Source organism: Dendrobates tinctorius, unplaced genomic scaffold (assembly GCF_039654945.1).
Source record: "Dendrobates tinctorius isolate UK_male_01 unplaced genomic scaffold, ASM3965494v1 ptg000158l, whole genome shotgun sequence".
NCBI classification, from domain to species: domain Eukaryota; kingdom Metazoa; phylum Chordata; class Amphibia; order Anura; family Dendrobatidae; genus Dendrobates; species Dendrobates tinctorius.
This window is the reverse complement of record NW_027361825.1, coordinates 24304722-24331191: the sequence shown is the minus strand read 5'-3', so window position 1 is coordinate 24331191 and position 26470 is coordinate 24304722. Positions and strand designations below refer to the sequence as shown.

Here is a 26470-nt window from a genome sequence, read left to right as displayed (position 1 = left end):
CGAAGTAACATCACCAGATGCTGACTGGGATACAGAAAGACAACAACAGTACAGAAGAGTTCAAGAATGCGTGGAAAAGATTCTAGCCCAGGCAAGGCAAAAGCAGGAAAAGCTTTACAATCAAAATGCACCTGCTGTTCCTTTGTCGCCGGGAGAACAAGTCTTAAAAAGGAAGAGAAGATTGCACAAATTGGACGATCAATGGGAAGCTGAACCTTATACCATTCTGCCCTCAAACTTTCATAATACCAAGGTATGCCTTATTAGCAAAGATGGAGGAGAAACCTCAGCAGCAATATCAAGAGATCACCTGAAACTATGTCCTGACCTGCTGAAGGAAAGAGTGGAAGAACCGGATAACATCCAACCCATAGAGGAAGAAGAGAAGGTCAGCACAATACTTGGGGAATTTCCTGCGAATTGGACTAAAGTAAATGATGCTATAGTGGTGCCGGTGTTGACATTTCCCCAATTGGTAGCACAGGAAGACGTGACTCCAGGAAATCCTGAGGATCAGGAAAATCAGGCAGCAGATGCCACACCAGCAGTGGAGCCAGAGAACCCTAGCCCTGCCAGTGGTGAACCTGTTATGCCCCTGGTGAGTCTAAGAGTTCGCAGACAATCTAGGATCCCTGTGCCATGCAGAGGCCCCAGTAGTGTATCCAGTACATTTCCCACTACACCAGTATTACGCAGGTCTACCCACATTACACAAAGGGATACCACCCATCAGATATCGTATATAGATAAATGTAAATGTTGAAATTGTATGTGTATATATGTAACAGTTTTTCAAGTTTTGTGCCTACAGGTAACCTGTAAGAGTTTCCTCTGAATTTTCCAGTTTGTTTTGTGGACATTGTACCACAGGACTTGTGTGGTCAAAAACTTTCCTGTACATAGTTCACCATTTGCCCAGGAATGGACCATGGACATTAATGCTTGGACTTATCATCATAGGACCATTTTTGAAGCTCTTGGTTTTTGTAACTTTTTCATTTTTTAACTCTTGTACAATTATTATTGTCTAACTGTTTATATGTTTCATGTTTTTGTTCAGCCCAGGAGTGCTAACTTGCACTAGGGGGAGTGTGGCGCCCCCAGGAGTATGGTCGCCACAGTGGCTTTGCCTTCCTCCAGGGGAGGGTAATGCCAGGCTTGGAGGTTGTACAGATACTAACGGTCCTGCAACAGACACCAGAGGAGTAGGAGGCTGTAAATGCGCTACTCCCATCTAAGTCTTGAGGGCACAACAGCAGCTTGGATAGTGAGCCGGGACTCAGGAGAGAGGAGTCCCCGAGATAGGCTACAGCTGTCTGCCGTGCAAGTGAGGTTCTTGAGAACATCTGACAGGAGGAACTTCAGTGTAACTCGGTACTGGAGATCCCGCAAATAAGTGCTAGTAAGGAGACTGCACAACCCATCTGCTGAGAGAGAATCTCTGAATTGCTTCCAGGCTAGCCTGCTCCAATACCATATGTAATCAGGACCCTGGACTGCAGTTATCAAGTAAAGGTACAGAAATTGCACCCCGCTGTGTCTTGTCTGCTTCCTACCTTTCCGACACCGCTACATCCCCATGCCAACCACATCTACACTGCCCTGGGACAACAGCCCTGCCTGAGGAGGGCTATACCTTCTTTGCTGCACCACATCATCTGTCCCAGAGGATCTGTCTGCAGCGTCGGCTTAACACCTCCCTTGCCGAATACCACAGGTGGCGTCACGAACTATTCATTCAAACCATTACATTCCCCCATTACTTGGGTGCCCAGGTCCCCGCTGCTGTGACACATCCTGCTGATACCGGCCCGGTACCGAGTACCCCACAGCCCTGGGGGGGCAACCCATATCAGTAAAACTTGCATTTTTATACTTTGAAATCCCTAATGTTTGTATGTATGAGTCCAGTGGGCGGTCCTACAAGTGATTGACAGTGAGTATCTGAATGCACAGTGATACATAGAAGCCTGCAAATCATGAGTAGGACCATCTACTGGACTCATACATACAAACACCAGGGATTTCAGAGTCCAGTGGGCGGTTCTACTAGTGATTGACAGTGAGTGTCTGCATGCACAGTGATACAGGGAAGCCTGTCAATGACTAGTAAGACCGCCCACTGAACTCTGAATTTCCTAGTGTTTGTAAGTATGAGTCCAATGGGCAGTCCTACTGGTGATTGACAGTGAGTGTGCATGCACACTGACGCAGGGAAGCCTGTCAATGACTAGTAAGACCGCCCACTGGACTCTGAAATTCCTGGTGTTTGTATGTATGAGTCCAGTAGGCAGTCCTACTTGTGATTGACAGTGAGTGTCTGCATGCACAGTGATACAATTACACGTAGGACTGCCCACTGGACTCATACATACAAACACCAGGGGTTCCAGAGTCCAGTGGATGGTGCTACTAGCGACTGACAGGCCTCCCTGTATTACTGTGCATGCAGACACTCACTGTCAATCACAAGTAGGACCGCCTAGTGACTGCCTACCAGACTCATACGTACAAACACCAGGAATTTTGGAGTCCAGTGGGCGGTCCTATTAGTGATTGACAGGCTTTTCTACATCACTGTGCATGCAGACACTCGCTGTCAATCACTAGTAGGACCACCCACAGGACTCATATTTTATTGAAATCCAAGAGTTGTATGCAGATACGTTATACTAGATCTTTTCCAACAAAGCTATGTATCATTCTTTTCAGCTTCTCCTTCTCTATACCGTGCTGTACACAGATGAGACGACATGAAGCATGACAGGTTCCCTTGAATGTGAGTACTTAGTAAAAAAAAAGACGTGTCAGGAGAGATGACTAGGACTAGGGAACAAAGTGATTTTTTTTTCCCTAAGTGAAACAAGCCCTGCACCCCATTTTCCTTCCAGTGACCTCTGGATTCACCCTCCATTACTTGCTGCCTGCTAATAGAATCTGAACAATAGATCTAAACTCATCGGGACAATTCAGCAACCACGAAAGGGAAAAGAAAGGGTGCGGAAGGCATGGAGTGACAATGATAAAAAGGAGACATGGCTGTGAGAGGGTGATGGAAATGCAGAAGAAAGGGTGAGGGGCAGCTACTAAGCCAAGCAATGAGGGAACAAAAGGCAAACTGTAAGACAAAGGAAGGTGCAAGGACCAAGGGTGCCAAAGAGACGATCAACCCGGAGGGGAGGGTGACATACGAGACATCCGGCCCACCTCATATCAGAGACAGCCACAAATCAATCACTCGCCTACATTCCTACACACAAGCCATACCAAAGACTGGGGAAAGATGCAGGATGAAATCAGCTTATAATATGGCAGAAAATCTCCTCCCATCCAATAGAGAAAGAGTCATTTATCCGGATTAACCGAGACAGCGGCATGTGGGAGAGAGACAGTGAGAGAGAGACAAGACGGGGGCTATAGAGAGAGAGTGCGTGCATGCAGGGGAAAGTGACAGTGAGAGATCACAGGGTGGAAGATTCAGGAGGGGAGGGATCTACAACAAGGAGTGAGGGGGAGACAAAGAGAGAAGAGACGAAGGGGGGCAGAGAAAGGTAGAAGACAGAGAGATGCAATGACACAAGGAGAGGAGGGGAAACAGCAGGTAGGATGGTGGGCAGGAGGCGAGAAGGTGAGAGGAGAAGACGAGATGGCAGAGAGGGAGAGATAACCTGGGACTGATGCTGATCACTGGCCCAAAAAAAAGGAAGGAGCATCTCTTCTGGACCAGCAGCAATTTCAGCACTGGACAGCGACCTGGCTCAGAAAGGTGGAAGAGGGGGATATGTAAGCAGAAGATTCGAATGTAGAGGGGGTCTCTCACAAGAAGAGACGCTACTTCTTTAACTCATTAAACAGGTGCCTGTTAAGCGTTGGCAGCTTACCCAACAGACCATCATTTATTACCATTGGAGAGTTATCGATCCAAGCCGGCGGGGGCATCGATGTAGAAAGAGGCGTGCAGTTTCCATGTAGGCGGAATCACCAGCCATCTCCTGGACTAGGTGACCAGTATCAAGGATATGCTCCTACCTGCCCCATGTGAAAGTATTGGGGTGAACTGAGGACAGGACATTAGGTAGTAAAGGAGGAGGGGGAGCTGTGCCTCTCCTCATCTCACCAACTGAGGATGCTTCCCAACAGTGATCGGTAAAATTAGGAGGTCAGAAATCCATAGTGGGAAAAGGTGGTTGGAAAGAGGGGCCAGCTCGTTCCTCCCCGGTGTTCGAGCTGAGCACGGCAGGGCAAGAGGCGGACGTGATGGGCGAGTGGACCATACTGGAGCGCCTGCTGGAGGCTGCAGTACAGCAGCACTCCACCATGATAGGGAGGTAAGATGATGGACTGCAATGGATGGGTGGGATGGGGTCCAAAGGCTTGGAGACATGGGAGTATTACAGTCAATGATTTTGCATGCCGTACATTATATCTTCACCGCCACACCATTGCTAATCCATAATTCAGGGCCTGTGCTAATTACACCAGGTTAACGAGTGGGTGTGGTGAGTTTTTTGCATGAGTATGACTTGATATCCTATGCATATTTTGGACTTGAAGGGATTATAATAATCTATAGGATTGAGAGGGCTGTGCTGATATTAAGAGCTCTGCACCATGTACCGCCTAACATGCATTTACACAACATCAGACAACATAAAAAGGGCTAGGAAAATGTGATTGGTTTCCATTTAACCCCTAGAAGCCTGGAGCCAAAATCTGAATGTAGTAGGTGTGTCGGCCATGATTCTCACTATTTACTATATGTTTTTCATGTTGCCAGGTCGCCGAGGGATTACTAGTGTAACCATGCAAACCTGTCACTGTGTGATGGATGTATGGATGCTTCACCGTATTTCCATGTACACACGTTAATTACTAACTCATAAAGATCAGCAGTCTATTCACGCACCCCCCCCCAAAATGTCACCCCATTTTTTCATTTTCTGTTACCATTTTGTAACCTTTCATGGTTTAATTTTCTGACTGTGGAAATTTATTCTCCCCAGAAATCAGAGACAGATACATTACTCCTTGGTGTGGATTTTGATGCGGAGTTCCCACTTAGTCATTTTATGTCTGATACATATGCGGATCCCATTATTTTGGACCTTTGCACCCATACTGTATGTATATCTAGTATAATGCTGCTTAGTTGTGTGCTCCATATTGCTGGATACATAGCGTCTTGCATTGGGTTAGGCCAGCAGTGAATGTACCGTACATTCCTTTATCTCAATACTAGGCCTAAGGATTCTTAAAACTGGACGGATTTTGATGTAGGCCCTTATGTACAATCTGAAGAGGCCAACCATACAGGCATGAAGCATTCTGCTGCCGATCAGATGTACAGACACCTGCTAAGGCTTTCTAGAGAGTAATTTTGAGCTATATGTTCGTTTTTTATATTATACTCGCACGTTCATCTCAGTCTTGTGTGGTTTCCAGTGTGATGCTTCCTAGATCCATGTATGGTGCCCTCAATACCTGTTGAGTAATGGATTTCTCCCAACCTCCTTATACACATGCAAGGGCAGATCAGCCATACATTAATAGGAAAAGGGCAGAGTCAGGCAGTGGTGGCCTATCTACCCAGGGATTAAAAGGATTAGGTGTTAAAATCCAACATGCCCAATCCTTCAAAAACAGGTATTCCACATGGAAAGCATCATGAGTAAATCTAAAAGTGTGAAACAGAGTGCACAATAGGGTGATATCCTATGGACGGAGAGTGCTGGTTTTGTTCACCTGGTGGAGTTGTAAGAGCAACAACTCCTATGTAAGCATGAAGAAAAGTAGCTACTGCCCCATGGCTGGTGGATAACTCCTCCAGGAGATATTGGATCCAGTTGGATGAACACGTAAGCGTTTCAGCGCTGTACCGGCGTCTTTATCAAGTGAAAAAAGATAAACTGGAATATTTGAGGTTTTTTTCACTTGATAGAGATGCCAGTACGACGTTAAATTGATTTACTCCAGCAGTGAAGCCCGCCTACGTGTTCATCCAACGGGATCCAATGGTAAGCATCATGTCACTTTTTTATGTTTAACATGCCAGAAGGTTAGAAGTATAAGGAGTGGATTTGCTGTGAATTTTTTTTTTCTTTTTTTAAGTTTGATCGCCAGGTCCTCTTGTGCCCATTAATTGATAGGGGACCTTCATATTCATTAGATGGTTTCTAGCCTCATTGAAATCTGTGGGTTGGCCAACCTTATTCTATTGACCCCCATACATATTAAGGCTCATTAAGACATTTGTGCACATCAGTCTGCGTTGCTTGGGTTGGGAGAGCTGTGGCCAGTCAATACATTGTGGTCCAATCTCTGACCAATCTTCATTGACATCTGGATGAGCAGTAAGACTAATGTCAGCCGAACCCTCCAATATTTGCTGGTTCAGCAGACAGTATAATGTGTACAGGAGCCTCCTGACTGTCCCCCAACAGATTATGTCAGGTCCGACCAACAGAAGATGTTAGGGGACAGAAGGATCTGTCATGTCTTATTTTGGACTGCCAATCCTTTTGTTCTTGGTGAGATAAATCGCCGCCAGATTCTCTGGTAGTGTCTCTCCTGCATATAAAGGAGTCGGGAGAGACATCTGCTGACCAAACTATCCATCGTTGGCCAATAGCCATCTATTGTATATGAGAACCGTTACTAGAGTAACAAGGGATCCCCATACGGGCCTTATTAATGATGGCTACTTTTAAAACCTTTAGGTACTGACACCACTTTTCCTAGTTTAATGAAATTATTTTAGATTATAATCTAGAGATTATAAATCAAATGAAAGTCCAGGATCACTAATTCTTAAGCTATTAGTGACCAATGATGAAAATACACATCATGGAAGCCAGTTCTGTCACTTTTGTCATGCTGGATTCATGGGTGCAGTTGTCCGCACTCTCTGCATTGCCCCCGAGCCCATGCATTTTTATCCATGAAATAAAAACTTCTACTTTTGATAACAGTGAGTGCCATCCTTTTTTCTTTCATTGTGCACTCATAGGATTACTGCAGTATTATACATTTCCATCTCCCAGGATCAGAGAACACATATCCTGACTCCTCAGTAAATAGCATCAGCGCCATTTAAGCTTTTCAACATAGATAGGTTTCCAATTGCGCCTGCATAACGATTGTAGGATGCCAAAGGCTCGCCATTGCAACTGTGTCCTAACAGAGACCCTTGGGCTTATGCCTAATTGAATGTCTTTCTCAGCGGTGAAGTTGGCTATTTCGGCTACATGCTGGACTACAACTTCATTCAGCCTGCTCCTCACTGTCGCTATGTAGTACTACATTTGTCCTCCAGTGACTGCCTCTTCCCTTGGCAAAATAAGCCATGTGCCGGAAGCGGGGCCCGAGGCAATCATCTAATTGTCCCAACATTTGCATTGTAAAATCTATCCCGAGAAGTTTTGCAGATTTTTGTCATTTATCACGGGAAATAGAAAAAAAAAATGTTCCAGTCTTTGTCCAGGAACACACATGCGAGGAATACGACCGAGTCTCGCATGTTAATACCCGGTACTGCCGCCGGGACTCAGGAGCGAGTGCTGGCAGCAGTGCCGGGTATTAACATGCGAGACCCGGCCGTATTCCTCGCATGTGTGATCCCGGCCTTACACAGCCAGCTTTTTTGCAGATCTCTTGAAATGCAAGCGAGAACTGAAGCGGATTGCATTCAGTCCCATAATGTCACAAACAGTAGCGGACTACCTTCATTCACCACTAGGGAAGCTTACTGCAAACAGACAAGCTCAATAGTAGCTGTATAACTATATTAGTGACTAGCTCCCCCTTGTGGTGGCTACGTGTAGCCAAAATTTTACCATTTATTCAGTCAGAAAAACAAAACTCCCTTAGTTATAAAATTTACAAAACTAATCTCATTATTTCAGACCTAAATGTAAATTTTGTTCCTGAATTAGGCTGAGTTTTTGAGCAACAATTTTAGGTTTTAATCTGCTGCATTCTGTTTCTAGGCCAACCTGGTTTCATCCTTGATCACACTGTCTTTCGTTCAGTGATCTAGATTCAAACGTTAACCCGAGCCTAAGTATTGAAAAGGTTGGCAGAAAACTATGAAGAGTAGCTGAACAGAGATTAGTAAACATCTTGAATTCCCACAAAACGAAGTAAAAATCCTAATTATTTAATAGGTACGACCATTTAGGACCTCGTGCTGGTACAATATTCAATGGATGGAAATGCAGAATACAGAACGCACATTGTATCTTCACTTTTAATTCACACAACTGCTGAATTTAAGTGTAGATGACCTTGAAAATAAGATTATGACATTCCCAAAATGCTATTTATGTTTTCCGTCAATGAAAACCATAAGTGACCTTTACTGCATACCTTCAGCCAGCTCAATCAAAGCCACGAGCTTTACATAAATAATCCACGGCGTGTCTGTTCTGCAGACTAACTTGAAGCTTGCATATCGTGCTACTCGCTTGTCTGGTTCGCCGTTATGTTTCAGCTTGATCAAATGAAAGCTTCTGCCTACAATTATAGCTTCATATTGCACCGCCATATTATTTTACTCTTTATTTCTTTCTTATAGATTAGCCAACCCATAGGGAATCAGATAATGACCCTTCCATACACACAGAAGACACAGGCTGGGGAAAACAGAACGTTTTACTCCTTAGCGGCAATGGGCTTGGTGGTTTCAATAAGTCACAGTCCTTGACAGTAGTGATGAGCGAACATGCTTGGATAAGGTGTTATGTGAGCATGCGCGGTGGCTGACCAAGTGTCTTCGGCGTGCTCGAAAAATATGTTTGAGTCCCCGCAGCTGCATGTCTCACGAGACATGCAGCTGCGGGGATTCAAACATATATTCTAGCGCCCCAAAAACACTGGGTTAGCACCCGAGCATGATAACACCTTATCCGAGCACAACAAGACAAGGACCCTAAGCACACAGCTAAAATAACGGAAGAAGCAATCAGCGAAACTGCGCAAGACGGGCGGGGAGGAAAAGCACAGCCTTGTCACATCACCTCAGGCCAGCACCACCAGCTGCACTGTCACTTTTGGTCCTACCCTGTTAATATATGTATTACAGGGGGCATATTTTCAGCTTCATTTACCAGAACATTATGTTATAAAAAAACCTCTTTTAGTTTATTGAATATTGCTGCTCACTGCAAATAACTGGGATATTATAGTGAAAGGCTCTTTGATATATTGGATACTGATTTTTTAATACAATATGACAACCATTGTTTAGGGAACAATATTATTACACATTTGATTACCTGCACTGGGTTTAGTCCGGACCGTAACATTTTCTTGGTTTCACCAGTTTTCCCTTTTCAATGCATGTCGCTTACGGATAAAACCAGTATATACTATTGATTCAGAGAATTTATTTATTGAATATATTGGCTGCTTCATGACCTGAATTTTTTACATATTATATTAACACTGATGATTTTGATACTGATGAATATCATTATGCTGTGCCTTTGTGCTGTGTTTGCTCCCTCTCCTTGTATGGAGTTTGTTTTAGCCTTGTCTGTTTTCAGCATCCATTCATTATTTTAAATTTGTCATTAATAAAATATATTTTTTATCCCATATTTGTTGGAATCTCTTCTGGTCTAGTGGCAATTCAGCCACGATAGACACATTTTGATATATAGCATTTTGAAGTGTCTAACAGCCATTTTCAGGACATTAGGTATTATATATACTGTTGGGTAAACCCGTCGATAACAGCAAGTACACATTACATCAGTCTAATGTGTATGGGGGCTTAAGTCACCTCATTCTTTCATAGGATACTTCCATTAACTGCAGGCTTTGTTTTGATATGCTAAAGTATAAGAAAGGGAAACCAGGCATTCATTGTATAGAATGAGTCATTGCGTATGATTCAGAGGCTAACACCAGTAAAATGCTTGTATCTACAGAATCATCGGGAAAATATCTAATAAAACCTGTACTAAAGCTTTATTGATGAGTCATTTTGCAAGCTGCAGGGTAGTAAGACAAATCTCGACCCCTAAACTGGAACTGATGTTACTGTGCTGACATCACCAAGTATGACTTACCGACCAATGAAGCGCGCGGCAATGGACCTGGTGGATCACTGTAGTCTGCGGAGGTCCGTTGCTAGGTGTCATCTTCTAAATTAGATTACAAGGTACACACCACATCTTCTGTTAAAGAGGCCTTTTTTCTTTAAACTGAGCACCTTCTCCAAATACCGTTGCTCCACTGATTCTAGAACAATTTTTATTTTTATTTTGTGCTTTTCTATTCCAAAGTTATGGCCATCGGTAATAAAGATGCAAATTTTCCCTGCGATCAACTGAGCGTATACAACAGAACTTCTATGTGGTATACGCTCAGCTGATTGAACAGAAAATTTTCAACCTGCCTGTGGTTTCCAGTACATCTTACTGGTTGTCTGCAGCTTCCAAGGTTTTCAGACTTTCTAGTTTCTCCCTAGACCTGTCTGCTCCTTGTCCCCGGTCTTCTAGGACCTCTTTACGTGTCCACCTGCAGTTTTCAGGACATCTTACTGGTTGTGTGTGGCTTCCATAGTAGTAGAATTTCTTTTTACTGTGGAGTTCTGTCTGCTACCTGTCTGAGTCTCCATGACGCCTCCTGTTTGTGTCTCATGATGCCTCCTGCTATCTGTCCAAGGTCTTCAGTAACTCTGCTACCTGTAGTTTCCAGGACTTTATTAAACTTCTGGTTTGCATTTTACGTTAGGCCCATTGGCCTAAAGCCCCCGTCTCACTAAGCAATCTCGGTAGCGAGATCGCTGCTGAGTCACAACTTTTGTGACGTAACAGCGATCTCACCAGCGAGATCGCTGTGTGTGACAGCGATCAGCGAGCGGCCCCCCTGCCGGTATCGCTGATCGCTGCAAGAAACCTCTGGACATTTCTTTGGTCGCTGGTCTCCCGCTGGCCAGCATACATCGCTGTGTGTGACAGGCGGGAGACCAGCGATCAGGTGTAAAAAAATAATAAAAAAAAATAAAAAATATAGTTATTCTCACCTTCCGACGTCCCGTTCAGCCATCCTGCCTCTCTCCACGCTCCGGTCCCAGTGATCCTTTGCATGAATGACCGCGAGACTTTGTTATCCCGCGAGACCGTGACATCTCGCGGTCATTCGTGCAAAGGATCACTGGGACCGGAGCGTGGAGAGAGGCGGGATGGCTGAACGGGACGTCGGAAGGTGAGAATAACTATATTTTTTATTTTGATACTATTTTCTACAGCGATAGCCAGCGATGCCGGGCGCTCGGCATCGCTGTGCTGATCGCTGGTGAAGCTGTCTGTGTGACAGCTCACCAGTGATCACATAGCGACTTACCAGCGATCCCGACACCTTGATATCGGTGTCGGGATCGCTGGTGAGTCGCTTAGTGTGACGGGGCCTTAATACTCAGCACATCTTTATCTTCTGATTAGCACTATAGATAAAGAGGGTGGATGTGGGGAATTATTAATTTAGAATCTTCTAAACCAATGAGTGGAACAGTCTGTCTGGAGAGGTGGTAAGATCTCTTTCAATGGAAGTCTTCAAACAGACGCTTGACAGTCATCTGTCTGAGATGGATTAGTGAATCCTGCGCTGCATTGAGTAGGGGATTGGATACAATGACCCTGGAGGTCCCTTCCAACTCTAACGTTCTATGATTCTAAATTTCTGATATTTTATGGTTCAATATATGACTTTTGAAATTTTAAAGGAGGCAGGTTCCTTTCCTTAGAGTAGAGAGAGGCTACGAAGAGAACTCAACCTCTCGGAATATTACACGACTGTCCTATGATTTCAGTAAGCTCCATGTAATGCTTTGTATCTCCTGTGGAGGCGCTGAACACTTAATTCCGAGTTCTCTTGCTAATTACGACTTATCACTGGGGCTCCCAGCACATTTTTTGGAATTTTCTTTTTAAATGTAACAAATTTATAAGAGTTACCAAAAGCATAATTGCTGCCTTTGGTCAGACCTGCTCCCCGGTACTATCACAGCCTGATTTGTATTCAAATTTTAATATAACTAATATATATGTATAATTCAATGCATGATCCATTAGAGTAGTGTCACGCTGCAGCACTGCAGGTAAATGCAGAATAACACAAACTCCACTAGATGGCAGCAGAGTGGAGAGAGGGCTGAAATCCTGCTCAGAGCAGACCAGCAGAGCTGCAGTGAGGCTACCACCAGATGGCAGCAGAATAGTCAGACAAGCCGGGTCGATACCAGAGAGTAGCGTAGTACCAAGGGGAATCCCAAAACACAGTCAGAGGGGTGCCAAAAGGTCAGTACCAGTCAGAGAAGAGACAGAATCAGGTCAGAGCCAAAGCAGAGTTGAGTACCGGGGAATCCAAACACACAGGGACAGGTAGTAGATGAGTGCACAGACATGGGCAAAGTCAGCTAAACACAGCAGGACAAATCAGGGTTTCACCAGAGCCAGCTTCACTCGCCGTCATAGGCAGGAAATACAACTGGCACTTCCTGCAGGATGCAGCACAGAGAAATAGCAGACCAGACACCGGAACAAGGCAGAGAAAGTTAACCCCTGACATAACCAGACCAGGAAAGGAGAGACAAGACCCAAAACCCGGTCTGAATCATGACAAGTAAGGTACAAAGCAGATCTGAACTTTGTGATTACAACATGAGCCCTCTAATATTACTTTATCCAAACTGAGATAGACGTCTTCATTATACCGACAGCTGTATGCTCTACAAAACCTAAGCAGTTTCTCCTCACTGTCAGCCCATCAATCACCAATACATCACATGCAATTAGCACGATCACTGACTATTGAATTAGGTTGATGGAAGAAGTCTACGGAAAATAATGGTATTGATGGCTAGTCTATTGCACCTCTGCCTCGTATCCCTGTCATGGGCGAGGGTAGTGCACGAACATATCTCTGAAAGTACTACATTATGGCATGTGCACACATTAAGCATTTACTGCAGACATTTATTCCTCAAAACGTGTCTCTTGGCAGGAGAAACACTGCATTTATAATGTTCTCTTTTTTTATTACAATAGGTTTAAAATGCTGCAAAACACTGAAAGAATTGACAGGCTGCAGATCTGACACTGCTTCAAATTTGCAGCATGTGTATGAGATTTCCAAAATTATATTCAGTTTGCTGCTGCAGTTAAAAGCTGCTCCAGCGGAAAAAAAAACGACGCAAAAGTGCAATGTGTGAATATACCCTTTTCTTTATCTATAATCCAAAAATAGTACTCCAGAAAATATTTTCAAAACTATCGGACCTTAATTGGCCATACATGGCGACAATTGGCTCCAAAAAATAATGAACATCTCTTAAGCCATCTATCTCATATCTTTAAATCTAGAAAAATGAGGGAAAAAATGGAGCCGAAAAAGTGCAGGTATAGCTGAAAACCCACAGGTTGTAACCCACCAACCTAGTGACAACAATCAGTAGTAAATTCCCTGGAAAAAAAAACTGGTGTACTTATTGGTCTATGTGTGAATAGGTTGCAACATTTCTGCTCAAGAGCAAGTGAACCTTGGCATGGAATACGCCATTGAGTGCTGTCTGCTTTTTCTTTTCGTGCTATTGTGAGCAGGTTGCGGGATGCAGTGACCAGGGCCGGTTTTAGACAAAGTGGGGCCCTAGGCAAAAGTTTAAAGTGGGGCCCCAAATGCTAACATTGTAAAATCACACATTTAGGTTACATTACATGAGCAGGATGTGGATACAGGTGGCAGAGGGGCCTGTGCTGGCACTGTGGCCCCCATATTCAGGGGTCTTATATCAGCCAATGGGTCTGCCACTATTAGCATTAATAGGAGTGTTGCTAGGGTCAGAAAAGATTGGGGGGCCCAAGCCTCAAGACAAAGAGTTGTCCCCCAACCCCCTCTTAATTTTTTTTTAACACTGCGGATAACACAGCAGGGCTCCCAACTGTCCTGGATCCAGCGGGACAGTCTCGATTTTAACACTCCCACCCGCTATCCCGGCCGGGATTGTAGTTATCCCGCACTGCGAATCAGCCACCACACTCACCTGTCATTTCAGAAGGGGCTGTGTACCAATCGCCATACAATTCCCTCTATGCACAGCACACTCCAGTACAGAAGCCCTCCCCGGCTCACGTGACCAGTCACATGACTGTGACCTCATCCTATGTAACACCAGAGATAGCAGTGATAACTCTGTGACAACAGATAATATAGTAGATGTCACCTGCAGTCCTATGTAACACCACAGATAGTCTTACTCTGAAACGTTATGGCTATGTTCACACGCATTTTTTTCAGTAGCCTAAACCTGTTCTATTGGCAGTAAAAATGTTGCGTTCAAAACACCTGTTTTTCAGCTTGTTTTCTGGTGTTCTTTACACTTTTTTTCAGCTTTTTTTTAAAGTGAGGATGATTGCTTTGTCTACAGCATGTTTAAGGCCACGTTCACACGTTGAGTATTCGGTCAGTATTTCACATCAGTATGTGCAAGTCAAAACCAGGAGGGTGAGAAATCCAGATGTGGTGACGTGTTTCTACTATACTTTTCCACTGATTGTTCCACTGCTGTTTCTGCATTACAAATACTGATGTGAAATACTGACCAAATACTGAACATGTAAACGACACTTAATAGTTTAATTCACCAAAACCACTTAAAAAATTGCAGCGAAAAATGCCGTGGCAATATCTGCTGCTTTCTTTTTTATATTCTTTCATTGCTTTCTACGGGTGAAAACACAGTGAAAGAAGTGACACGCTGCAGATGTAAAAAGCGCTACAGTCCTGAAACTCAGTCAGAAAAAAAACAAGCGCATGCAGGAGATTTTGGAAATCTCATATGTTTTGCTGGCTCTTTAAAAAGCCGCTTATGGCCACGTTCATATGCAGAATTTCTGCAGCTTTTTCTTCTGCAAATAAGAAGTTTACAGCATTTTATAGCACAAGCAAAGACTGAGATTTTCAGAGATCTCCCACACACCCTTTTATTTTCTCCTGACTGAATTTCACAACTGCAGCGTTTTTTAAATCTGCAGCGTGTCACTTCTTTCAGCAATTTTTTTCACCCGTAGAAAGCAATGAAAATTTTTTAGAAAAGCTGCAAATGTCGCAAAACTGTTTTTCGCTGTGTTTTTGGTCAATAAAACTAACTTTATTAAACATGTACTGTAGACAAAATGAATACTATACAAAAAAAACAGCAAAAGCTCTAAGGGTATGTGTCCACAATCAGCAAACTCTGGATGCTGCGTACATCCGCAGCGTCCAACCCGCAGTGGCCAGATGTTACAGCATAGTGGAGGGGATTTCTAGAAATTCTATGTCCTCTGTGCGTGCACATACGCCCGCACCTCACCCGCAGAGATGGACATGCAGCACGATTCTCCAGACCGCAGCATGTCAATTTATCTTGCATAGATGCGAGTCTCCGCAAGAGAAATCTCACCCGTACAATGTATAGGATGCGGTGATTCCGCACAGTTCAGTGACCACATGTGGAATCACCTGCGTTCAACAGATGGCAGCACTTTGGACGGAGCGCATGTCCGCTGTGTCCAAAGTGCTGCCATTTCCGGATCGTCTGCACATACCCTAAAAAATGGGCGTTTTGAAAGCACTGTTTTTACTGCCAAGAGAGAGGTTTTGGCTGCAAAAAAAAATGCACCAAAAACGCTGATTCATATGCACACTTGTACTATGTGTATGGTTTACCCTTATTATTTCACATGGGAATTCATTTATTTCTATATCATAAATCCCCTGATTCAGCAGACAATATCCCTGTCTTGTGTCATCCTGACAGTAGTGACAGGAGGTCGCCCTGTCACATTACAAGCAGTGATTAGTTACTGTGGTCAGAGCTGATGTTGATCGCTGCTGTATGTGGCTGTGAATCCTGATCCTACAGCAATCAGCACAGAGCTCCGGACCACAGTGAGGAAATCACTGTACTCTGACCTGTTATTGCTGCTCTTACCAGGTTCTGTGGCTTCACTTAGGCATATCCATTCTCAGGACAGTGCTAGGAGCAGCCATGATCAGGACTCAGGAGGAGACAGAGCTTCAGGCATCTTCCTGGCTGTCACTGTGCTGTAATTGGCCCCTCACTCTCAACTTTTAACCTGACTGCAGGGAGAAAGAGACAGGGGTCTCAAGGGGCTTTGCGAGACAGACACTCCAAGACTTCAGAGCAATGCACAGCATTATTCACTGCTGTACACCCTCCCCTCTGAGCACTTCATAAATGGACTGCAAATGCAGGGGCCCCCTTTGTAGGTGGGGGCCCCAGGCATCTGCCTGGTCTGCCTGGTCCAAACGCTGGTCCTGGCAGTGACGCACGAGAGGCAGAGCAAGGCTTAACAGTTTTAATTTAACAAGGGAATACTCCACGCAGGGAGACAAGCGGTTAAATGGAAAATAAACTGTTCAGTTGCAAAGAATATGCAGGGTTAATGAACCATGAACAAGGTAATGACAGTTCTTTTTAAACACTTATCATGTCAGGAGTCTCTCAGGCTGTGGATGCTGCTTGGAAGTCAGTAGCGTCAACAACAACTGGCGCAGTTCTTGGCCAATGAGGTCCTGCAGGCAACGGTGGTCCGTCTTCTGGCGGGAGCGGTCAGTCTCCGGTACCTTCCGCTGAGCCCCTAGTCCATGAACTGATGCGGCTGCAATCAATAAGGCCACATCACTGTCAGGGTCCAACGTAGGCAGAAATGTATAGACTGGCAACGTCGGTTCAGTACCGGTTCTCTCTATGTGGCACATGTACGTTACTCACGATCACGGAGCGCACGGCACCTTGCTCTCTCAGGCTTCCGCTGGTGGCGACGGAAGTAAATGGACGCAGCCCTGCATGGCGTCGGTGCTCAAGAGACGGAACACCCTTCTCAGCCTGCTGTGTCAGTGAGCTTTCTGTCATTGCTAACAATCGTAGCGGAATTGCTAGTGTTAAACTGCATGTTTTTTCGCTGGTGGCAGTGTGTCACAAGGGCACTGTTTGGGCAGCCTGTCAATAGGGCTTCCACAGAGAGGCTTAGCGCAAGCCACTCCATTCAACAGATCCCAGAAATTGCCCTGGCCTTCTCCCTTTAACTTTTGTACAGGGATCTGGACTTACACAGCGACCCCTTGGCTGGGGCCACAGTCAGCTTCTGACCAGTGGAGCAAGCAGGTGGCAAGAAGGGTCATCATGTGAGGTCAACACCAAGCAGTCAAGATAGATACAAAATCAGAAAGAAAGTGATTGGTCAAAATACAAGCCAAGATCAGAATATGAAATAAACAAAGTAGCACAGCCGTAGTAATGGATCAAAGTGACCAGGTCTAGCTAATCTAAATAACTGGCCGCCAGAGACTGTCTGCTGTGGTGTATATACAAAGGAGTTGCTGCATGGCTCCCAGCAGAAAGCTAATTACATCACCAGCCCACTGCAGAAAAAACATAGGTGGACAGGTAGGGGACAACTAGTGTCAGCAGTTTTACAGCTAAATAGCCACATACTGCCCTCGTCCAGCAGTTGTCACAGTATTAGTCTGGCGCCACCTAGTGATCAGGGCAGAGGTAGCAGCAGAATGTTCAGAAACGGATGTGATACAATGGCGCAGAAAGAAAAACACCTGTCCCAATACTTTTGTTTATATAGTGTATTAACGTACTTTGAGTCACAAATTAAGCAATAATTCATGCAAAAATTCTCCAATCACCAGATGTTTGAATGAGCATAAGAAAGCAATTTTACGACTTCCGGTTCTGGCGCCCACGCATGTATGGTCGCTGGTGAGAGAAGCTCTCCACTTCCGCCACTCTATTCAGCTAATACCAAAGAGAAAAGCAGGGTGAAACCTGGGCACAATCTCTCCCAAGTGTCCGCCACGTTTTATGAAGAGATACCTGACCAGGAAAGGGACAGTAGCAAAATGGCGCCGGGCATGCAGTGACCAAAAACGAACACTAAGTCCTCATCACAATCTGCCCCATTGTCACAGGACTCTAAGGAGGGGGAGATGAACATCTTACAGGGCTTAATGTCCCCTACAAAACCCTAGAAGTTGAAAAAGCTAAAGTGCTGGCCCCGGACATCAAACAATCCCTAGCACACACAGCCTTGGCCACGCTACAGCAGATGAAAGCAGCCATTTCACAACATACTGACAGAACCACAGCAGAAAACACAATCAGTTCAACTGAAGATGAGCTGTTAACAACACAAAACTAAGCCAACAGTTAATGGACAAGGTGGATGACCTAGAAAACAGGTTCCGGAGAAAGAATTTAAGAATTATTGGCTTACCAGAGTCATTCACCCCCAATCAGTTTATTGGAAAACACATGGAGGAATTACTTACATCTCTGGCATTACCAACATGCTAAAAGTGGAAAGAGTGCACAGAGTATTAGGTCCTTCGCGCCCGCCATCACAAGGATCATCTCCAACCAGTCCAAGTAATCGTAAAATTTCTAGATTATGAAGAAAAATTAAATATTCTCCAAAACTAACCTCCATTGAGATTACAAAAACAAAAAAGAGAAACCTTCAGAGAACTATGGACAGAAATAGTGAAAAAAAGGTTTGTACTTCAATTTCCTGCTGTTCTCAAAATGTTCTCTCCGGCAGGTGGGACAGAATTCTTTACAGCTCCAGACCAAGCATTGGAATTTATGGGCAAGGTTCTCTTTAAGGGGAAAGGCGACATCAGCAACAAAATCCCAACTGCTAGAGACTGATTAATGCTAATTCCAGTGGACGGTGAAGAGGAATGGCTAGTGACTAGTTTGACACCATTTATTATGGAAAATGAAGTGGTACTGGACATTCCATACACTTGCATTGAGCGAGGCCACCCCCCCCATGTAGAGACATGGCCGTCCAGTGATCGAGACCGTCTTGTGGGGCGCTCAATACAAATGTATGAAGCGTGGCCATGCCCGCTAGGAGGGCCGCATATGTATCCACCGGTCCCAGCTCAGAAACCGGCGAATCCTCACAGCGAACAGTGGGGGATATAGAAGTCTGCAGCCGCACAGAGTCATCAAGGGGTTTATGGGTCTCCAGCGAAAAATAGGAAGGCGGGTGTAAGGCCTGTTTCACACTTCAGTTTTCAGCGTCAGTCAATGATAAAGAGAGAGAGATTTTTTGTGCCAGACCAGGTTTTGGAGTTAAAGATCATGAAAGGAAATTCTTCCGGGCATGCTTAGTTTAAAGAAACGTCTCCGTCAACGGATTCCATCATGTGACGGACGGGGACGGATCCGTTGCCCATAGACGTCCATTCTACCAGACAACGGACGCCGACGGATCCGTCACCGTCCGCTATTTGACGCAGACAAAAAACGCTCCTATGGATGTTTTTTTTCCTGACGGACGCAAAATTTATAACGGATCCGCCGCACAACCGATGCAACGGAAGGCCATCCGTCACAATCCGCCGCCAATACAAGTCTATGAGGAAAAAATCGGATCCGCCAGGCAAATCCGTCAGATCCATTTTTTTACCCAAACAGCGGACTGTGACTGACGTCTGCAAACAGAAGTGTGAAACAGGCCTAATGTTCTTGTTACATAAACCTGCAAACTGTAAGGTTTTAACACATGAAACAGATGATTCAGGAAGAACGTTAAAGGTTCTATTCTATTTCATCCGGCCCCATAGCTCCCATGAGTTCCATCCTGTCTTCCCGACGCGTCTCCCCGTCTGGCTTCCACTTGTAGGAAGGGAATAAGGCATACTTTCCAGTGTCTGCAGAAAACAGTAGTCAACATCCTCATGCTGCCTGAACAATCCACACTTGTCGTGCCCTCCAGCCTTATGGCCTTGAATGCTGCTAAAACTCACTTAAAATCTAATCTTCAACCATCTCTACCTGACAAAAACTAGGAAGTGCAATCCTTATTAACTAACCCTGCCCCCTCCCATGTTGGGTCTGATCGCTAACATTTAACTGTATCTTAACTTGTGTAATTCATTTCCTGCTTTCTATAACTAGTATGCCCTCAATGGAATCTTTCCCTTCCTAATTTAAAAGTTCTATACTATATCTATGTCCTATACTTAACCCTAGACTTTCCCTATATGCAGGGCCGGATTGGCCATCTGGCAATCCTGCAAATGCCAGAAGGGCCTGTCTGGTCGTGGGCCGCCTTGTCTGCTACATTGTTAACATAATCTGTGTTCTCAAGACACTCATACTGTTAAGAGTTGTGACAGAGCACAAAGTCACTGACTCCGTCACTTACCCCAGCAGGCTGCGGGTATCATTAGACACATTGGTCTTGTAGTAAATCTTGCTTTCCTCCATCTGGGGTAATATATCCCATCTGGTGCTTGCGGACAGTGAAAGCATGGGCTTGTGCGATTTCAAATGCCAGGGCTGAATTTCAGCCCCAGTCCGTAACTGCCTATATGTTACACATAAAAAATGTTATTCATTAATCACACTAATATAGTGCCTATGGAATTCTATGCAGATTCACATATCACATTACTCATACAATAAAACCATGTCATAATACACATTTAAATACAGTTCTTGCAGACATTGTCTTTTGAGGGAGAGGCATATGACAGTTACATATTTAGTACAAGATGAAGATTTTCAGAAGGTTCTAAAAACGTGGTGGTTAGAATTCAATATGTACAATATAGAGCATGAAGAGAAGTCCCATCTATTATGGGACACTGCTAAAGCAGTCCTTAGGGGATAAATAGTAGGATTTGTGAAAGCCTTTTAAAAACTAAACATTGCAGGATTATAAAGAAGTGAACAAAGAAACCAGACCTTATATATAAACTATTGGGTTGGGTAAAATCAAAGGAAATGATCTACTGCTGGATAGATTGGAACGACTGAAAGACCAGCAGAAATCAGCTGAATTTCTAAAATTTGGAACTAAAGCAAGGACTCAGCTAGCACGTATTGCTAATGAAAGGAGACATTTATTGGTAACCTCAGGAAGGAAAAATATATAATGATTAGTGATGAGTGAACATAAGGTGCTATCGGGTGCTAACCGAGAGTCTTCGGCGTGCTCGAATAAATTGTTTGAGTCCCGCGCATGCATGTCTCGCGGCTGTTTGACAGCAGCAACACATGTATACATTGCCTGTTTGTTAGGCAATCTCTGCATGTGTTGCGACTGTCAAGGAGCCGAGACATGCATGCGCGGGACTCAAACATTTTATTCGAGCACGCCAAAGACTCTCGGATAGCACCCGAGCATGCTCGGAAAACACCTTATCCAAGTGCATTAGCTCAACTCTAATAATGGTCCTAAAAAAATAAATGACGTTCTTCGAAGTTATCACACAACACTCTACAAAAAAAGATATAGCAATATATATATATATATACTAGCTGAAGAGCCCGGCGCTGCCCGGGCATAGTAACTAACTGTGGTTAGTTATAACAAATTATAATTATCCTCCATCCCATAGTCCCGTGCCCATATACCCATCATACATATCCACGATCCCAGAGGCCCGTGCCCATATACCCATCATACATATCCTCCATCCCATTGTCGAGTGCCCATATACCCATCACACATCCTTCATCCCATAGTCCCATGCCCATATACCCATCATACATATCGTCCATCCCATAGTCCCGTGCCCATATACCCATCATACATATCCGCCATCCCATAGTCCCGTGCCCATATACCCGTCATACATATCCTCCATCCCATAGTCCAGTGCCCATATACCATCACACATCCTCCATCCCATAATCCCGTGCCCATATACCCATCATACATATCCTCCATCCCATAGTCCAGTGCCCATATAACCATCACACATCCTCCATCCCATAGTCAACCATTATGAACTCATAATGAGCGGTGGGGCTTGCAACCTATGATAAATCAGCGTCGCCATGGCAACCATTATGACATAATGAGGGGCGGGGCTTGATACGCACACACTTTTTCCCCAGTATGTAGATAGGGGCAAAATTGTTTGGCGAATTGGAACGCGCGGGGTTAAAATTCTGCCTCACAACATAGCTTAGGATGCTCTCGGGGTCCAGACGTGTGACTGTGCCAAATTTTGTGGCTGTAGCTGCGACAGTGCGGATGCCTATCCCGGACATACACACACACATACACACATACATACTTACATACATACATACACACTTTGAGCTTTATATATTAGACTAGCTGAAGAGCCCGGTGCTGCCCAAGCATAGTAACTAACTGTGGTTAGTTATAGCAAATTATAATTATCCTCCATCCCATAGTCCCATGCCCATATACCCATCATACATATCCACCATCCCATAGGCCCATGCCCATATACCCATCATACACATCCTCCATCCCATAGTCCCATGCCCATATACCCATCACATATCCTCCATCCCATAGTCCCATGCCCATATACCCATCATACATATCCTCCATCCCATAGTCGAGTGCCCATATACCCATCACACATCCTTCATCTCATAGTCCCATGCCCATATACCCATCACACATCCTCCATCCCATAGTCCCGTGCCCATATACCCATCACACATCCTCCATCCCATAGTCCCGTGCCCATATACCCATCATACATATCCTCCATCCCATAGTCCAGTGCCCATATACCCATCACACATCCTCCATCCCATAGTCCCGTGCCCATATACCCATCATACACATCCTCCATCCCATAGGCCCGTGCCCATATACCCATCATACACATCCTCCATCCCATAGTCGAGTGCCCATATACCCATCACACATCCTCCATCCCATAGGCCCGTGCCCATATACCCATCATACACATCCTCCATCCCATAGTCCCGTGCCCATATATACCCATCATATATATCCTCCATCCCATAGTAGAGTGCCCATATACCCATCATACATATCCGCCATCCCATAGTCCCATGCCCATATACCCATCACACATCCTCCATCCCATAGTAGAGTGCCCATATACCCATCATACATATCCTCCATCCCATAGTCCAGTGCCCATATACCCATCACACATCTTCCATCCCATAGTCCCGTGCCCATATACCCATCATACACATCCTCCATCCCATAGGCCCGTGCCCATATACCCATCATACACATCCTCCATCCCATAGTCCCGTGCCCATATATACCCATCATACATATCCTCCATCCCATAGTAGAGTGCCCATATACCCATCATACATATCCGCCATCCCATAGTCCCGTGCCCATATACCCATCACACATCCTCCATCCCATAGTAGAGTGCCCATATACCCATCATACATATCCTCCATCCCATAGTCCAGTGCCCATATACCCATCACACATCCTCCATCCCATAGTCCCGTTCCCATATACCCATTATACACATCCTCCATCCCATAGGCCCGTGCCCATATACCCATCATACACATCCTCCATCCCATAGTCGAGTGCCCATATACCCATCACACATCCTCCATCCCATAGGCCCGTGCCCATATACCCATCATACACATCCTCCATCCCATAGTCCCGTGCCCATATATACCCATCATATATATCCTCCATCCCATAGTAGAGTGCCCATATACCCATCATACATATCCGCCATCCCATAGTCCCATGCCCATATACCCATCACACATCCTCCATCCCATAGTAGAGTGCCCATATACCCATCATACATATCCTCCATCCCATAGTCCAGTGCCCATATACCCATCACACATCTTCCATCCCATAGTCCCGTGCCCATATACCCATCATACACATCCTCCATCCCATAGGCCCATGCCCATATACCCATCATACACATCCTCCATCCCATAGTCGAGTGCCCATATACCCATCACACATCCTCAATCCCATAGGCCCGTGCCCATATACCCATCATACACATCCTCCATCCCATAGTCCCGTGCCCATATTCATACATATCCTCCATCCCATAGTAGAGTGCCCATATACCCATCATACATATCCGCCATCCCATAGTCCCATGCCCATATACCCATCACACATCCTCCATCCCATAGTAGAGTGCCCATATACCCATCATACATATCCGCCATCCCATAGTCCCGTGCCCATATACCCGTCATACATATCCTCCATCCATAGTCCAGTGCCCATATACTGTACCCATCACACATCCTCCATTCCATAGTCAGCCATTATGACATCATAATGAGCGGCGGGGCTTGCAACCTATGATGACATCAGCGTCGCCATGGCAACCATTGTGACATCATAATGAGGGGCGGGGCTTGACGCACACACACTTTTCCCCCAGTATGTAGATAGAGACATTATGACATCATAATGAGGGGCGGGGCTTGTCGCGGGCGCACTTTTTCCCCAGAATGTAGATAGGGACAAAATTGTTTGGTGAATTGGAACGCGCGGGGTTAAAATTTCACCTCACAACATAGCCTAGGACGCTCTCGGGGTCCAGACGTGTGACTGTGCCAAATTTTGTGGTTGTAGCTGCGACGGTGCGGATGCCTATCCCGGACATACACACACACACACATACACACATACATACAGTGGGGCAAAAAAGTATTTAGTCAGTCAGCAATAGTGCAAGTTCCACCACTTAAAAAGATGAGAGGCGTCTGTAATTTACATCATAGGTAGACCTCAACTATGGGAGACAAACTGAGAAAAAAAAATCCAGAAAATCACATTGTCTGTTTTTTTTTCATTTTATTTGCATATTATGGTGGAAAATAAGTATTTGGTCAGAAACAAAATTTCATCTCAATACTTTGTGATATATCCTTTGTTGGCAATGACAGAGGTCAAACGTTTTCTGTAAGTCTTCACAAGGTTGCCACACACTGTTGTTGGTATGTTGGCCCATTCCTCCATGCAGATCTCCTCTAGAGCAGTGATGTTTTTGGCTTTTCGCTTGGCAACACGGACTTTCAACTCCCTCCAAAGGTTTTCTATAGGGTTGAGATCTGGAGACTGGCTAGGCCACTCCAGGACCTTGAAATGCTTCATACGAAGCCACTCCTTCGTTGCCCTGGCGGTGTGCTTTGGATCATTGTCATGTTGAAAGACCCAGCCACGTTTCATCTTCAATGCCCTTGCTGATGGAAGGAGGTTTGCACTCAAAATCTCACGATACATGGCCCCATTCATTCTTTCATGTACCCGGATCAGTCGTCCTGGCCCCTTTGCAGAGAAACAGCCCCAAAGCATGATGTTTCCACCACCATGCTTTACAGTAGGTATGGTGTTTGATGGATGCAACTCAGTATTCTTTTTCCTCCAAACACGACAAGTTGTGTTTCTACCAAACAGTTCCAGTTTGGTTTCATCAGACCATAGGACATTCTCCCAAAACTCCTCTGGATCATCCAAATGCTCTCTAGCAAACTTCAGACGGGCCCGGACATGTACAGGCTTAAGCAGTGGGACACGTCTGGCACTGCAGGCTCTGAGTCCATGGTGGCGTAGTGTGTTACTTATGGTAGGCCTTGTTACATTGGTCCCAGCTCTCTGCAGTTCATTCACTAGGTCCCCCCGCGTGGTTCTGGGATTTTTGCTCACCGTTCTTGTGATCATTCTGACCCCACGGGGTGGGATTTTGCGTGGAGCACCAGATCGATGGAGATTATCAGTGGTCTTGTATGTCTTCCATTTTCTAATTATTGCTCCCACAGTTGATTTCTTCACTCCAAGCTGGTTGGCTATTGCAGATTCAGTCTTCCCAGCCTGGTGCAGGGCTACAATTTTGTTTCTGGTGTCCTTTGACAGCTCTTTGGTCTTCACCATAGTGGAGTTTGGAGTCAGACTGTTTGAGGGTGTGCACAGGTGTCTTTTTATACTGATAACAAGTTTAAACAGGTGCCATTACTACAGTTAATGAGTGGAGGAAAGAGGAGACTCTTAAAGAAGAAGTTACAGGTCTGTGAGAGCCAGAAATCTTGATTGCTTGTTTCTGACCAAATACTTATTTTCCACCATAATATGCAAATAAAATGAAAAAAAAACAGACAATGTGATTTTCTGGATTTTTTTTTCTCATTTTGTCTCCCATAGTTGAGGTCTACCTATGATGTAAATTACAGACGCCTCTCATCTTTTTAAGTGGTGGAACTTGCACTATTGCTGACTGACTAAATACTTTTTTGCCCCACTGTACATACATACACACTTTGAGCTTTATATATTAGATATATAGACTCATGTTTATAAAAATTGCTGTAACAATAAAAAAATGGATAAGATGAAGGAATATAACACAAAATCATTATCAATGTTATGTACACTGTATAATCTTGGAAATGAACACGTATAGATAATGCCATGAGTTGTACTTGTTTTGTTTCATCAAATTAATTTTGAGTTGTACTTGTTTTGTTTCATCAAATTAATTTTGTTAAAAAAGAAAGAAAGGCTTAACTCAAGGTTATTTCTGTCAGTGGGTTTGACAAAAGCATGGTTGTTAAATTATGCTTGTCAAGATTAAGCTGATATATCGAGAAATGGTATGTTTCTAGTAGAGCATGCAATTC

General features: G+C 44.6%; 1 protein-coding gene across 1 annotated transcript in view; it reads left to right on the top strand.

The window, feature by feature from the left end:
• Positions 1–3078: 3078 nt before the first annotated feature.
• The window catches only part of LOC141051970 (gap junction delta-2 protein-like), a 70128-nt gene continuing 46736 nt past the window's right edge, over positions 3079–26470 (top strand). Inside the window, exon 1 of the mRNA XM_073549129.1 lies at positions 3079–4328. Coding sequence (XP_073405230.1) covers positions 4258–4328 — 71 coding nt within the window. The 5' untranslated portion in view covers positions 3079–4257. The remainder of the gene's footprint in view (positions 4329–26470) is intronic.